This window comes from Camellia sinensis, chromosome 5 (genome assembly GCF_055761805.1).
Source record: "Camellia sinensis isolate YWXY chromosome 5, ASM5576180v1, whole genome shotgun sequence".
Lineage (NCBI taxonomy): Eukaryota > Viridiplantae > Streptophyta > Magnoliopsida > Ericales > Theaceae > Camellia > Camellia sinensis.
The window spans coordinates 124,508,251-124,524,036 of record NC_138965.1 but is presented as its reverse complement, the minus strand read 5'-3'; the positions used below and the strand labels follow the sequence as shown (position 1 = coordinate 124,524,036).

The 15,786-nt window shown below is 33.2% G+C and overlaps 1 protein-coding gene and 1 non-coding gene across 11 annotated transcripts; one reads left to right on the top strand and one right to left on the bottom strand.

The window, feature by feature from the left end:
- The first annotated feature begins 285 nt into the window (after positions 1 to 285).
- LOC114313961 (putative AMP deaminase) lies at positions 286 to 5,552 on the top strand. Of its 10 annotated transcripts, XM_082869720.1 has the most exons (7): positions 286 to 740; positions 1,185 to 1,319; positions 2,513 to 2,666; positions 2,777 to 2,954; positions 3,226 to 3,293; positions 3,457 to 3,598; positions 5,220 to 5,552. In XM_082869720.1, the coding sequence occupies exons 4-7, from the start codon at positions 2,844 to 2,846 to the stop codon at positions 5,376 to 5,378; spliced, it is 480 nt and encodes a 159-aa protein (XP_082725846.1). In that variant the 5' UTR covers positions 286 to 740; positions 1,185 to 1,319; positions 2,513 to 2,666; positions 2,777 to 2,843; the 3' UTR covers positions 5,379 to 5,552. The 10 variants fall into 10 exon arrangements, with proteins under 10 accessions (XP_082725846.1, XP_028116192.2, XP_028116189.2 ...); XM_028260388.2 differs by lacking the exon at positions 2,777 to 2,954 and having other exon boundaries at positions 315 to 740; XM_082869719.1 differs by having other exon boundaries at positions 315 to 740; positions 1,185 to 2,666.
- A 6,431-nt stretch (positions 5,553 to 11,983) lies between these two features.
- LOC114313993 (small nucleolar RNA snoR127) lies at positions 11,984 to 12,178 on the bottom strand. The gene has a single exon (XR_003647344.2). It is a non-coding gene; the product is annotated as a small nucleolar RNA snoR127 (small nucleolar RNA).
- Between the last annotated feature and the right edge of the window lie 3,608 nt (positions 12,179 to 15,786).

Here is a 15,786-nt window from a genome sequence, read left to right as displayed (position 1 = left end):
ACACCAGTCGTCAAAAATATTAAACATTTCACGTTGCACAAAAAGTCAGTCGTTAAAAATATTACACTTTTTACGACGCACAAAAGTCAACCGTTAAAAAGTACACTTTCCACGACGCACATATGTTAGCCGTTAAAAATATTTTACTTTACACGACACGCAATTTCTGTCATGAATAGTATGACTAAAATAAAAATAGGCATCAAAATAAAAATTTTGAGCGCTAAACATAAAAAAAAATCAAAAAAAAAAAAAATTTGAAAAGCCCTCAGCCCGCACTATCTTTGTTTGTCACACTATCTCTCCATCTCTATGTGCTTTCATCATCTCCTTGCAAGAACATTACCATAGAAAATACTCTCCAAAGCCCTCTCTCTCTCTCTCTCTCTCTCTCTCTCTCTCAATCAAACCCCAAAGCCAAACCCAAATCGACATCAAAAGCTCCAAGAAGCAAAAGCCTCTTCAAGTTGAACACAATGGTGTGAAGCTATTGACTCAGACCTGATGTTCGATTCTGATTCATCTATTCCAGGAGTAACCATAACAGGTAGTGAGAAGGAGAATAAAGAATGAAGAAATGCAAAGAGAGAACTTTGAGAATAGAAGAACGAAGAGAGAGAGAGAGAGAGAGAGAGAGAGAGAGAGAAAAAAAAAACTGTCGGAAGGAGAACGCTTGAAGGAGACGGAAGAGACAAATGCATGCCACTCGGGGAAGAAAAAATCATCAACCCATCAGTCAGGTTTGGAAATTCAAACTAGGGTTTTGATTTGGGGATTTTCATTGAAAATTAGGGTTTTGATTGAGCAAATCAAAAATTAGAATTGAGTTTTAGGTTGTGCTTTATTTTTTTTATTTTTTTTTATTTTTTTCTTGAATGTGGGTTGGGAAAAGTATCTAAATCTGAATTGGAAAAATTAAAACGTGAATGTGAAATTAGGTTCTTGGGTTGAACACAAATATTTTTTCTTTTTTTAAAAAAAAATTGTTGAATTTAAAGAAATTAGGTTCTATTACAAAAATTAGGGCCCGATAGTTGTGATTCTATAAAAAAAAATAAAAAATAAAAAAAAAATAATTTATGGAATCTAAAACTAGAGAATCCTACAGGAACTCCATTAGTATAAAGATATACTTTATGGAATTAATTTCTTGAATTTATTATTATTATTATTACTCTGTTCAGGACCAGAGTTGGACTGTTGTTTTTACCTTGTGAGAATCATGATAACGTCCATCTCAAGCTTCAAAGAGGATGTGACAAATGCCTGGTTCTTGTTGAAGTGGTCATTTCCTAGCTCTGTTCTGAAATTAAGCCGAGGTTAGTTGGTGGTGGTCTGGAATTTTTGTGTGGATTCTGATTTGGTGTTAATTTGCAAATTACTCTGATTTGTGAGCCGCCAATTTGTAAGGATATGGGTTGAGTTATGTGAGGCTATTTCATAAATATTGAGTGAGATGGTGAACTTGTGGGTTGAGCGACTGGAGCACTATCATTTATTTTATCTCACAGTTTGTTAATGCAGGTTCCTAGCTTGCCACTGTTTTTTAGGGAAGGTGGGTTTAGTGATGGTGAGCCCCTATATTAGGACTGTGTGTGAGGAGGGATTATCTGTGCTGTTGAGGGTTGAGTTTGGTGAGAACCTATATTTAACTGTTTGTTTCTGGTGCAGGTTCTCAGCTAGTCTAATTTGGGGGAGTTATTCTTTGTGGGTTGAGTGAATGAGGCATATAATTGTTGAGTAGTTTTTGTGTTTATTTATATCATGTAGTTAACTGCTTTGTTGTGGAGTTTGAGTGTTATTTAAGGGTGGAGTGATGGCTAGCAGTCCATGTGTGCTTTTTACAGTTAACTATTGTTGAATTGTTCAATTGATTTGTTGATTGCTTGGCTCTTTTAGAATCATTTGACTGAATGATGGCCTTGAGAAAATAATCCATTTTGTAGTAGAAATATAATTATAGATGGTTCCAATTGATCCCAATTGAGTTCGGCTCGAAACCAAGCAATTTCCAAATGCTTCCTTAATTTTAGTTTTCCTTGCTCCTGTTGTAGACTGCATCAAAACATAGTTTTCTCCCTCGAGGAAAATTGATGAAGTTATGATTTTAGGTGATTATGGGATGCCTACTAAAATTTTAGTGCAAGGGAATGCCATATTTCATCATTTTTGGGCTTACGAACCAGAGTGATTTTGCCTATTTCAAGATAGGGGTGAGGGTGGCTTTGACGAGAGCTCAGGGAATTTGTCAATTGAAATTGATTTTGTAATGAGAAGCAAAAATTTGAAAATTCATTAACACCATGTGATCAGATTTGCTAAGTCCTATGAGCAATCTTACTCTCATCATTGTTTTGGCATATTGTTGTTGATATGCAATTAAAACTCTTTTGAAAAATAAAATTTGATATTACAATGCTTTGAACAAAACTTTAAGGTATTGTCCTGGATGGAATTGCATCTTGAGGGCAATGTTCTAATTATTTTTATTTTTTCCTCTAATTATTATTAGAGATACCATCACCTGAAGAAGCAGATGTCTATCGGAATGTGCAAGCTTGCCTTGAACTCCGACAAAGTTATGTATTTAGAGAAGATATTACTCCATGGGAGAAAGAAGTTATATCCGAACATTATGTCATCATCGGCTGGTTCTTTTGGAACAAGTAGATCCATCCCCTTCAATTTCTTTATAAATTGAAAGTATGCTAATTTTATTATGTTGAGAAATAATGATATGATGTTTGATGTAATGCTTATCTGGACATCTATTCAGAAATTCAGTCTTCACTTGATGCTTAATGCGGATAGGGAGTTCCTAGCTCAGAAAAGTGCACCACACCATGACTTTTATAATGTCAGGAAAGTTGACACATGTTCATCACTCGGCATGCATGAACCAAAAACATCTTTTGAGCTTTATAAAATCAAAGTTGAGGAAGGAGCCTGATGAAGTAATGGCTACATTTTTATTTTTATTTTTATTTTTATTTTTATTCTTTTGGTTTCCCTGCTTGTTTCCACTATGAGATTTGATCTGGGAATTTTGGCCTTGTTGTGCTTTCTATGGTCAGTTTCTAGCCACATAGCAAAGTCAAACTTGACACCTATTAAAACGTAAACGAATCCTTGCTTAACTAACTAATGATAAGAATTTCATTTATGAAGTTGATATTTGTTGCAATTTCACTTAAATTTGAATCTTTCTTCTGCTTCTTTTTTCAGGTTGTAATATTTCGAGATGGAACATACCTGACCTTGAAAGAGGCTTTTGAGAGATTGGATTTAACTAGGTAATGAAGTAATCCTCTAGAATTTTTAATTTCATCATCCACTGTATCATCATTATCATCAAGTTATCTCTCCTTTTTTTTTTTTTTGGTTGCTGTTGTTGTCATGTATATTGGCTTTTGTGAGATTCGTGGAATAATTTTTATTTTGCAATTGTTCAAACAGGTATGACCTGAATGTTGACCTTTTAGATGTTCATGCTGACAAGAGCATCTTTCATCGTTTCGATAAATTCAACTTAAAGTATAGTCCCTGTGGTCAGAGTAGGCTAAGCGAGATTTTTCTATGCAAGAAAACCTTATCCGGGGTATGTCCTGTTTGTTTTCTCATTTGAGTGAGATGTTGAAGTTGCATCTTAAGAAAGGGTTTTCTTTCTGTTCTGTATGATTTCCTCCTTGAACTTTCTGTAACTGCTTTGCATTAGGTATCTTCATTTTGAAATCCAGAATTAGGCTTAAATAGTTGAAACAGTTCTTTTGTTCGCAATTAGTTGACAATTGGTCGGTTTGGAAGAACTACTGACAAGTTTGTTAGCAATTCTATTATGTAGCAATAGATGATCTTAGAATCGTGGTGTCAACCTAGTTGTCTAAGCAGCAGAGACACCGCTATGGAGGGGCCATGTTGTTGGCAAGCACTCTTAACATTGAGAAATGTGTTGGACAGTGCCTAAAATTTTTTAAAAGAAATTTAATCCATACACTGGCCGATACACACTTTTTATTATAGAAAAAGAAAAAGGTTGTTAGCAAGATATGTTAGAAAAGAGTGTTAGTAATAGTATATAGTGAACAACTATGTGCATGACACTTGTTAAGCTTCATTTTCCAGGTCATGCAGTTGTTAATATAGAAGTCTGAACAAGTCAATCTTGATTATACTATTACTAATATAATTATCATATGATCCACATAATTATCTACTAATATACACGAAACATCCATATATTGTGTTTTTTTGCCATGTCCCTATCCTACTATAAAATCGCAGTTGCCTTGTCCATGTCATGCCTGTGTCTCTGCTACAAAGATCTCTCTCTTCCTCCTGTATATCTTCATGGAAATGTCTATGTTTTTGATTCACTTGTCCCTTGATATCAAACACTAAAATTTGTTACAGAAAGGACCAGATAAAGATGATTTTACTTAAACGTGCCTCCCAATTTAAAAGATTTTTTTATGAGCTTTAATATTGATCAATATTGAAAGCGACTCTCTCTCTCTCTCTCTCTCTTATAAATTAAGATACTAATTAAGAAGCCTGCTTGTGCATTGTGTCTGCTATTGACCAAAGAGCTCTAAATTATTGTGTGGATATCAACCAAATCACCCTATAAACCCAGGTTCACTCAAAATTATATGTTTTTGTTGACAGGATTAAAAGCATGGGATTGGGATTGAGATTATTAATCCCTGGGCCCAATAATCCCGTGTTTGTTTTGAAATTTTGTTTCAGGATTATTAATCCAATGGATATGCTTGTACTTGGGTGGGTGTATATGTGTGTGTTTGTGAGATGAAGTTATTGCCAAAATGACTCATAATCTTGAAGAAAGCTTTCATTTTTTTCTGTAACAAATTATCTAATAAAATTTTTATACTATTATCTTGAATACTGATGATGGGTTTCCCTTCAAATGACCCTGAAATTCAGATTAATTTGAATAATCCTATATCATTAGTCTGTATATGAATATTCATGGATAATGCCTAATTCTTAAATCATTTTGAAATTCTTATTTTCATTATAACATTGCTAATTTTTCATTATGACATTGCTTTTATGGGGCTATTGAATTATCTTATTAATTTTGGAAATGTTTTGTTAATGTTTTAAAATTTCTTGATCATTTCTTAATACCTCAAGAAATATTTTTGTCCCTGAGTCGTTGGTTTTTGTACTTATGTGAAGTTTTCTTTGTCATGCAGACAAGAAATGCAACAGGGTTAGTTGCTCCAGCTATTGTCGCGGGTTTAGATGCCTTAACACATACATTGGGCACCCTCGTCCCTATGATAAGAGCAAGTGGATTTGCTATAGGTGCAGTTGCAACTGCTATAGGAACTATTGTCGGTAGTTTTAGATAATCTCTTAACAGTTGTCGATATGTTTAGAAAGTTAGATATGCATAGTTTTGGATGGTTTAAACTTTTTGTATAGTTTAGAACTTAAGGATATAGTTTTCGAATGTTTAGAATATATAGACAATTGTTGAATGTTTATAATTTATGGATATAGTTTCTTTTTGATGTTTCAAACAATATTTTGGTGGTTGATTGATGTTTTGTGATCTTGTCTGTAATATTTGTTAGATTGTACAAAACTGGTCAAATAGAACCTGTTGAATTTAAAAAAAGAAAAAATTGCATATTCTACGGCAGGCATAATAAGTCATTGTATTACATATTTTACGGCGTGCAATTAGCGTCATTATTTGTCTCACCAATTAACGACGTGCAAAAGTAGTCGTAGAAAAAGTAACAATGATGCACAAAATTTGCCGTTAAATAGTTTTTAACGGCGTACGAATCATGTCATTGAAAGTGAATGAATTTCCATGGCTGGTCATAATATGACGTGCGTTGTATGTCGTAGAAGGGTTTTTACGGTATGCATTGTGCACTGTAAAAATCTTTTTTTGTTGTAGTGTTTGTTGAGTAAATAGTTGTTGGTTGCCTGTTGTTTTCCTTTCGTACTAAAGGTATATATGTACATATATGAATGTATTGAAAACGGATGTAAGTATTGTATTGTGATTGTGAATAATGTGAAGAACATCGAATACATATGAACATGTTTCAAAAAGACAAATCAGGTATATGTCCGGAAAGTGGGAGAAAATATAATGGGCTTTGTGAAATTGTTTTCAGGAACTTGCTATTGTCATATGAATTTTGGAAAAAAGATAACAAGAAGAAAGAAAAGTAAATTGCTTATGTTGTTGAATGAAATAAATGATTTTGAGAAAAGTTCTTATATAAGTATATTTCTATATAAATCATCACATTATATATATGATATGATTTAAAGCATTCATGATCATAAATATCTGTATGTTGTTATTGTTTAGGATCATATTGGGGTCCCTACTGGACCTTATGTCAGGTGAATGTCAAGAAGTGTTTCAAGATCGATAATCTTCTTTATGTGTTGGTCACGAGGCCTTTTAATTGTGGACGGAATGCCATTGATGTAAAATGGTTAAATCCTTTCTTTTAATTTGAAAGATGTAAGCCTATGGACAATTTATTTATTTTATTTATTTATTTTAACTCATGTTGCATTCACTTCATATTCGAATGAGAGAACTTTTAATAATAGTACTCGTTATTGTATTGAATTTCCGCGCATGATCTTTGAAATTGTATTATAATAAAGGATTTTGTAATGGTATCCGTTGGCATAAAAAGCGGTGCATGACATATCTCTTGTTGCATTCATTATGTATTCGAAAGAGAGAATCATCATTTATTTATCATTGTTAATGTATTGAACTTCTGTACATTATCTCTGAAATTGTATTATAATAATGGATTTGATAATGAAATTCATGAAATAAAAAGTGGGGCATTACAAAATTTGAATTTAATCTCATACATATCAAACAACTTATTTTTAATTCAGCACTTCAATTTTTATCAAATAACTTTTCAACTTAAAAACTTCAACATTCAAGTTTCAATATTTAATTTTAAATTTTAAGTTTTAAGTTTTCAATTTTTAGCATTATCAAACACCACCTTTAGTGCTCAAATAAATAATACCTTAGTGTACATTGGTGTGTAAGTTTTGTATGTTATTATATTGAGGGTTGTTTCAATAGGTCATCTAGGTATCTAAATATAATAGTGTCTAGAGTTATGATCTAAAGATAGGAAACGAAACAGATCTATATTGAGCCTGATCTAAACACCGTTGAAAATTAGACTTTTAGTGGCGTTTCTGAAAACGCCGCTAAATGTGCTGCATAACGGTACAGTGACGTCATGCCTGATTTTGCGACGTTTTAAAAACGTCGTGATAGGTCTATTCAATTTTAAAAATATAACCGTTGGCAATATTCTATAGTGGCGTATAAAAATGCCATTATAGCTTCATATTTATTTTATTTTATTTTATTTTTTTGAAATTGTGCTAATTCTGTGAGATTTAACTAAAAAAAAACCTGTAATAAAGATGAAAAATATTCAATATATTGACTAAATTTAGGTAAACATAATACTGGATCAATTCATGCTTCTCAATATGCAAAAATATTTCAATTTCAAAATGAAATAAAGTTAAACTAATGCCTAGTAGTAAGTTGAAAGTTATTACAAAACAAATCAGAACAAAAGATGCAATTCAAACTAATTATACATACAAGTACTATGAAAGACCAATGCCTTTCAGGTTTAATTTTTCCCAGTAGTGTTTGTTTCCTGAGAAATTGTTGGGGAATTGGTTGCCAACAGGGGAGAATGGTTTGATGTCAGGAATTGAACTAGGAATCGGACTCATTGTTTCAGTTTCGGAGTGACCCATTGCTTGAAACCCATTGAAAAACCTTGGAGAACCAAAGAAAGAAGAAATGGGTATGGCGTGATTTGGGGGGAGAGAAGCTAGAGGGCTCTGGTCCGCCATTAGAGCTTGCTTGGTCGTCACTGCTCTATATCTATTCCTCAGCATAATGACCAAATTCAATAAACTCCACTGCAAATCACAGATTTAGAACTTAAGATAGAGAATCAGAAAAAGTAAATCATCTTAAGGATTAAACTCAATGATGAGAAATGTTACCCGAAACTCAGAGAATGGAAAAGTCTCCTAAATTTCTTTAGCTTCCATGGTTGACTTTTTTTTTACTCCTTGATTTGTCTGTGTGTGATCTTGTTCCATCAGTGAGAACAAGAATCGATTGACACTCGCATGCAAGCCATGCAATCAACGTTGAGCTGCTCTGCCATTGACATGTGTTGTTGATCTGTGGACTCTCAAGTTTGTGCATTGAATTTTGCTCTGTTCTCTCTTCTCTTAGTGGGTTTTCATTTTCGTTGTCATCAATTACTTATATGCTGAGTAGAGAAAAGAGATAAGTTAGAGAGAAAAAATGTTCCATGTTGAGGGATTGCTTCACAAATAACTCATAGTTGCAAGGTTTGTAGAAAAGGCTTGCCAATCAAGTCTCATTCCAGATCCGGCTAAACAGCACAAATAATAAAGAACAATGAAATTGAAGACTAACCAATCGAGGCTACATACAGTACCAAAATGAGAACTACGAGTAATTATGAAACCTTAAAATACGTGCCTTCAACATGGCTGCAACATTACCAGTGATCTATCAGTTTCGTGGCTCGGGGATGGACTAAAAAGAAAAGACCTCAGTTGATAATGGGTGATGGTTCAAAACATGGGATTAAGGGATTAGAGATTCTTTTATTGCTTGGCAAAAAAAAAAAAAAAATCACAAATAAAATTATTCAATCTCCAATTGTCCTAAGATATATGTTAAGAAACGAACCCAGCAATGCATATCAAGCAATCTAATAGAAATTATATGAAAAACTTAGCTTGACAATTTAGCATAACATATGTAACAATCCAAGTGGCAAAGGGAACCGACCTTCTAGTTTGTTGCTCCTCTAATGCCTTTGTTCTGTATATGACTTTTACTCCCTGTCAAAGAAATTAAGAGATTTTAGAAATTTGGAAGATCTAAAGCAGAAAATCAAAACAGTTAAGGATAACCAGTGCATAGATGTAAAGAAGCAACTAAAATGGATTCTAGGACTTTTGATACGTCAGGGGTTGCAGGCTTTCCTTTAACAAATTGGAAAAAGGTTGAAACACCAATAACCTTATGATAGAAGATCCATGGTAGAGTCTGCTCTAAGCCAGTAGAAGTGCTTGTAGTAATACATAACTACCATACAATAAGTACAGAAAAAGTCATAAATTACAATGATGACATTATCATAAATAATAACACATGAGTGCAAGAGCCTGATTGAAAATCAAAAGAAATTATGATATTGATTTCTTCATATGTACCTAAATATCTTTATACACCTTTAAAGCCTTAAAGAGAGGAAACATAAATCAATACACTCATCGTAGCCGAAAAAGTTCAGAGTTCATATGAATGAGAGCTGAAATTTCATATTTTCTACATATCTTGTTCAATTTCAAGTTTATTTCTACATAATTTTACAACAAATTGTCTAAATGTATTATACAATATGCAAGATATTTGTTCATGATGCGTCACCATATCCATATCCATATCCAACTTTTGGACACATATCCCAAGATCATAAGGTTTCGATTTATGAAGATCTAACACTTGGACATGCACTCAAACCTAATACTTGTATCCAAGTGCATCTAAGATAGGCGTTGGGGAGGCATGGGTGGAGAAATTGATTTGTCATTATTTACCATATTTGCAGATGAGTTTTTGGACAACTATTAAAAGCAATTGAGACCTGCCATAGCTGGGGAAAAAAATTAATAATAACCAACACACATATTGGAATCTCATATGTATATAGAGAATGTCTACCTTTTCATTCCTAATGTCCTCTGCATCCAAGCTGACAGGTGTCTCCATTGCAAAAAGTGCTAGTATTTGCAGGAGATGATTTTGCATTATATCTCGAATGATTCCATGGTTGTCAAAGTAGCTTTCGACAACAAAAAAAAAGTAAGGAATTTTTTTTTTCTACTAAGTGCACCCCAACCATTTGAAAAGAAGTTATTTTCCTTCATTTTCCTCTTCCTTGTGTTCATTTTCTTTCATTTTAAAAGAAGTCATTTTCCTCTTCCTTCTGTTTATTTGCCTTTTATATTATGTATGATCCTCTGTACACTTCGATTTATTAAAATAAAATGCTATACAACATTTATATATAATCCCTATTTGAATCTAATGTCATAAAGTAAAAATGGGTTGAATATGACCCTTGAAAAGAAAAAACCAAACGACAATAAGAGAAAAATAAAAAAAACAAAAAAGCAGCAAAAGTTCAGAATGAAATCAGGGCAGCACTATTGAACTTCAATAAATAAATAAAAAAGAAGCAGAATAATGATATACTAAGCAACTATTATACTATAAATTTATCTAACTTGGGTAGAGTTAACCTCCAATTATCAAAATGTCAAATCCTAAGCAACTAGATCAAACACATAATGATTAAAAAAAGAAATCAGCAAAACCCCAATTTCAGCAACAAATAAATAGGTTAATCTTAGTCATATGTAAATTCCACAAACAAATTCAAATCAAACCCACAAATTAATGCTCAATGGTTAGAGAACTAATAAAAAACCGTAGGTTTCTAGCAACAAGTAGCTTAAAATGGATAGCTCTTAAATTCACAACATGTTAGGCAGCATCCAGTAATGCCAATGCAATGAATATACATGAAAATCCTAATAATATACTTAAATTCACATAATCTTACCACAGATTGTAATAATATAAAGCATCATATTGTTTTACAGAATACTAGTGGTTTGAACATTGATCATATATTAATGGAATGCCAATGTGCGACCTTTAACAAAAATAAGAGAATTGAATCTAGAATAGTTCACTATCAATTGTATTGAAGCACCACAACATTGAATCTAGAACAGTTCACTATTGTAAATAAATTCCAGTTTATTGCAGCACACAGAGACACACAAATAACTATAACAAATACCTGAAATGAAGCATCATGAAGGGCCTGAGCAGCCGCCATACCGGCAAAGCCACCACTTATGACACTGAGTGAGGGTGAGGCACCATGTCTCCTCTCAACATTTGAATAGTAAGGAATTACAAAAAACAAAATGAACTTAGATTCTCATATTGGGCCTTGGAGCTTAACTGGCACTACATCAAAAACAAATTCATGCTTTTCCACAGATTTTGTTAGGTCAACCTGCTAAATTTTGAGATATAAAACTTTTAACAACATATATGAAGTTCGAAAAAATTAGAACACAAAATCTATAACTGGGATAGCTTTGATATGAAAAAGGTCAAAATAAGAAAAGAGAATGGTAAAATAAAATTATATATGTTCATGTTAAATAAGGACAAACAACAATGCATACAATTATATTGAAAATAAAGAACGAGGGCAAGGAGCGTTTACATCAAATTGAAATTTCAAAATAGTTAAATTTGCATTAAATTTGCAGTGTAAGGCTTGACATCACTGTTCTTTTTCCATTAAATTAAACTGTGCCTATATCATTTGTAGAAAAAATCAATAAACAACAAATGCCACAACCATTCTATGTAATTAAGAACAGAAACTTAAAAGGGCCTGCTTCAGAAAGACATTCCACCCTGACAAAAAAGGATGTTTGGCTATGACAAAAACAATCTTCAAAGTAACCACTTCAAGAAATGGCATGAAATAACTGATAAAGTGATAATAAAGGCTTTATTTATTTATTTTACAACAAATAAGAAACATAATCAAGCATTTATTAAGAGAGAAAACCAATGGAAAAATAATACTAGAATCAACTTACGTACATATTTTGGAAAATTGTACAAAATGCAAATAAGGATTTGAACCTAAAGCGTTCAAATCAGACACTAAGGATACATAAAGAACATCTGATAACACCATCAAGCAAAAAATTACAAATATGCAAAATTACAAGTTCTACAAACTGGCCATTTGAGAAGAAAATCACATGGAGAAAGTCTGGTCAGACAAGAAACCAATCTCTGTGTTATCACCAGAGAGATGCGCTTCTACAAAAGGTACCCAGCTTAATGCTTGATCAACTACATAGGAAGATCACCAAGTGCCTCCACAGTAGCAATTATTACAAGCTTAAAACAAGATACCTCAAGGAGCACATCATTGTCTGCTTTGGCTAAGATGCATCATTCTAGAGAGAGAAGGCATAAAAGGTAGCAATTCAGAACTGGAGGTCTGACCCTGTAGTATGTCATATTTGTGGCATACTAATGAATCATTTGAAAAAATTTAAAACAATGCCCAAAGTGTGCCCTATTCTCACTGCTTCTGCAACAACATCATCTCTAAACATGTCATAAATGCTACACCCAACCATGACCACTAAAAAATTTAAAAAGTCAAAAATAAAAAACTCAAAAGCGACTAATTCTCACCACTCAAGAGTTTGATTAAGCAAATCCATGATTTGAGCTTGACTGGTGTTGGCTGTAAATTGTAATTCGGGACCAAATCCCCAAGCAAACAATAATAGATAAGTCAAACAAACTAAAGGTAATTCATGGTTACGACTCATAATTGGATTGGGACTAGAGTTTTGTTTAACTGAATTGAGTTGTTAAGTTGATAGTTAAAGACTTGCTACGTGATCAATGTAGAAAGACAAATAGGCACAAGAGGAAGAAGATCTAAAGTAGATAAAATAAAAATGTAGCTCAGAACTTCCGGTATTAAAAAATGTTCAAAATTTAACAAACCTCATCTGGAACTCAAAGATACTTAATTGTATTCCCCCGAATGTAGCATTCTGGCATTCTCCAAAACCTATCTCCATCCTGCATTGAATTTTCAGTTTTAGGTTCAACAAAAACTCATAAATATCAGAGTTCCAAGCAAAGGGACAAAATTGATTAAAAAATATAAAATACCTTTGAGGTACATATGACTTCATGAAGATGGATATTCATCCAAGTATCACAATTCACCAAATGCCCATTGTGTGTTTCCCCATTTTTAAGTTCCACTAACTGTCAAAATTATAGCATTAATTAGGGAGCTTAAAAAAATATAATATGCTGTTACTGTAAGTTTGCTTCGCTTCTTCAAGCTCTACCCCTTACTAACTAATTTGACAAACTTAAACTCTCAAAAACTTGACCCTCCATGCGATTACTAGAAATTCCTAGGAAAAAAATAAAATAAATTTCAACTCTTAACTCCTACAATTCATGTTCTTTTTGTTTCTACAAGCAAAAAAACTCCATGATTTAAAAAATAATAATAAAATAATTTAAAATTAGCCAAAACTTGTTGGGGATGCTAGATTCTTGGCTATTTGGGAGCCAAAATTGTGAGAAACCTAACATCATATTTTAATAAATTTCCTTTCCTATATTTCCTTCTAACAAAGCAGAGCAATAATTTAAATTCAACCCTAGTTTCTTTACATCTACATTTTCTCAGCAACCAAACAAAGACTACGTAAGTACAAAAATGCTCTCAAAAGACAGGACTCTCACCATAGGATGCCCCTGTGCAGTCTTGAGAAGAGAAAGTGGAAGCTGAAATAGAAACAACCAAATCATTAAAAAATGATACCACAGATCTCCAAAGTACACCAAAACAAACCAAATCATTAAAAAAATGACACCATAGATCTCCAATGATACCACTTGCCTCTCTCTCACCCAGAGAGAGACAGAGTGCACAAAGATGGCTGCACAGTGGTGAGGTGGTGGTGGAGTGAAACACAGATGAGAAGAAGATGAAAAATGAAAAAAAACATATATATTGGAAAAGAGCATTAAGCAATTTTGCCCCCCTAAATTAGTTCCAGCACAACACCACATGCCTAAATAATGCATGAGCTTCACACACTCTTATTTTTGAATTAAGGGTTTCTGTTAATTTTGTACTACAAGGACCACAGGGATTTATGAGGAAACATGTATTTTAGAATGAAAATCTCATATCTAAAAGGATATTGTTTCGCATGAAAATTTTTAATGAGTAAAGACTATATATTTTTGAATGAGAAATTTCAAATCTCAAACAAATATTTTCGAATGAGAAATTTCAAATCATAAACATATATTTTTGAATGAGAAATCTCAGATCTGAAACATGTGTTTTTGAATAAGAAATTTCAAATCTCAAACATATTTTTGAATGAGAAATCTCAGATCTAAAACATATGTATTTGAATAAGAAATCTCAAATCTCAAACATATTTTTGAATGAGAAATCTCAAATCTGAAACACATATTTTTGAATGAGAAATCTCAGATCTGAAACATATATTTTTGAATGAGAAATCTCAGATTTGAAATCTTAAGCTTATGTAAACCTTAGGAGAAAAATCGACGAAAGGAAAAGCTTGAGAGAGAGAGAGAATACGAAATTGAGATTGTAGACGGTGGTGCTCACCTTAGTCAACGGTGATAATGGTGGTGGCGGTGGAGCTTTGAAATCGAGAGAGAGAGAGAGAGAGAGAGAGAGAGAGAGAGAGAGAACTTTGAAATCGAAATCACTTTGAGATTGGATCTGAGATGAAACTGAGCTGAAGAAGGTTAAATCTTAATCTTTGAGACTGAAGGGTTTAGAGAGAGAGAGAGAGAGAGAGAGAGAGAGAGAGAGAGAGAGAGAGAGTGATCGAGTGAGTGAGTAAGTGAGTGAGAGATTGAGGGATTGGTTTCTCTGAGACTGAAGGTTTACCAGATTCAAAATGAGGGCTTGAAGAGAGAGAGAGAGTGAAAAGAGTTCTGATTCTCATAGAGCTAAGAGAGAGGGAGGAATAACATATTATTTTAACACACGTGAAGGCATTTAAAAAATGACTTCTATTCCTTAAACGGTACCCTTTTAATCAAAATAAAATGCGACGTTTATAAAACATCGTTAAAAGTTAGAAATAGTGGTGTTTTAAAAAACGTCGCTAAATAAACGCCGTTAAATTCTATATTTCCTATAGTGAAAGAAGGAAAGGTTAAGAGTAGCTACCTCTAGAAACTGAAAACTTGTCAATGCCAGAGTCCTACGCCGACTACATTAAGGTAAAGGTCAAAACCTCTAGATACTGTTCTTATTTTGGAAGTAAAGTTGGTCTAAAATTAATTTTCTCCAATCCGCTTTGCTTTGGACGAATGGCGGATTGAAGGTTCCTAGGTCGTAACTGAAACACGAGCACCCCTACTAGCAGTAGTTTCATGTAGCTCTTTGTGCTTCTTGTATAATGGAATTATATTTGACTCTTCAATTATCATAGTCGAGAACCTTATTAATCAATATTTAAGCCTTGGTTGAGGTGTTACTATAGTGGCTAGGCAAGATTGGATTAAAAATTCTGAATTCGAAAGGTTATTGTTGAGTAGCATTCACTCTTTGATCATTTTCTCTCTCCACACTTTGAATCTTGGTATGAGGCTAGAGTTATTGAAAATCTTACTTTCAGAGTTTCAATTTGGACACAAGAACGACCCCAAACGGAGTCCGGACAAGAGTTATGCCTGTTTGAAGTTTGTGAATCTATCATGTATGCATAGTTCGCTCGAGCACAACTTTCACTGCTCGAGCGGTCTATAAACCTTTCCAGCTCTATTTTTCAAAATTGTCTAAGCTACTAGAAGCCTTGATTCATCGCTCAAGCGCACTTTTAACTACTCAAGCGGTCTAGCCAATATCATATCTTTAAAAGTCACTTTTTGGATCAAATCTCTTCATCTTTCACTCTCTCTTCTCTCTCTTCTACCATTTTTGAGTTTTCAAGCTTTTTAACCTTGATTTCATCTATTTCTAAACACCTTTG

Coding starts and splice junctions, on each gene's coding strand:
- LOC114313961 (XM_082869720.1), top strand. CDS start 2,844: ATGACTTTTATAATGTCAGGAAAGTTGACACATGTTCATCACTCGGCA. Junction 2,955..3,225: donor TGAGGAAGGAGCCTGATGAA/GTAATGGCTACA, acceptor TTCTTTTTTCAG/GTTGTAATATTTCGAGATGG. Junction 3,294..3,456: donor GAGAGATTGGATTTAACTAG/GTAATGAAGTAA, acceptor TTGTTCAAACAG/GTATGACCTGAATGTTGACC.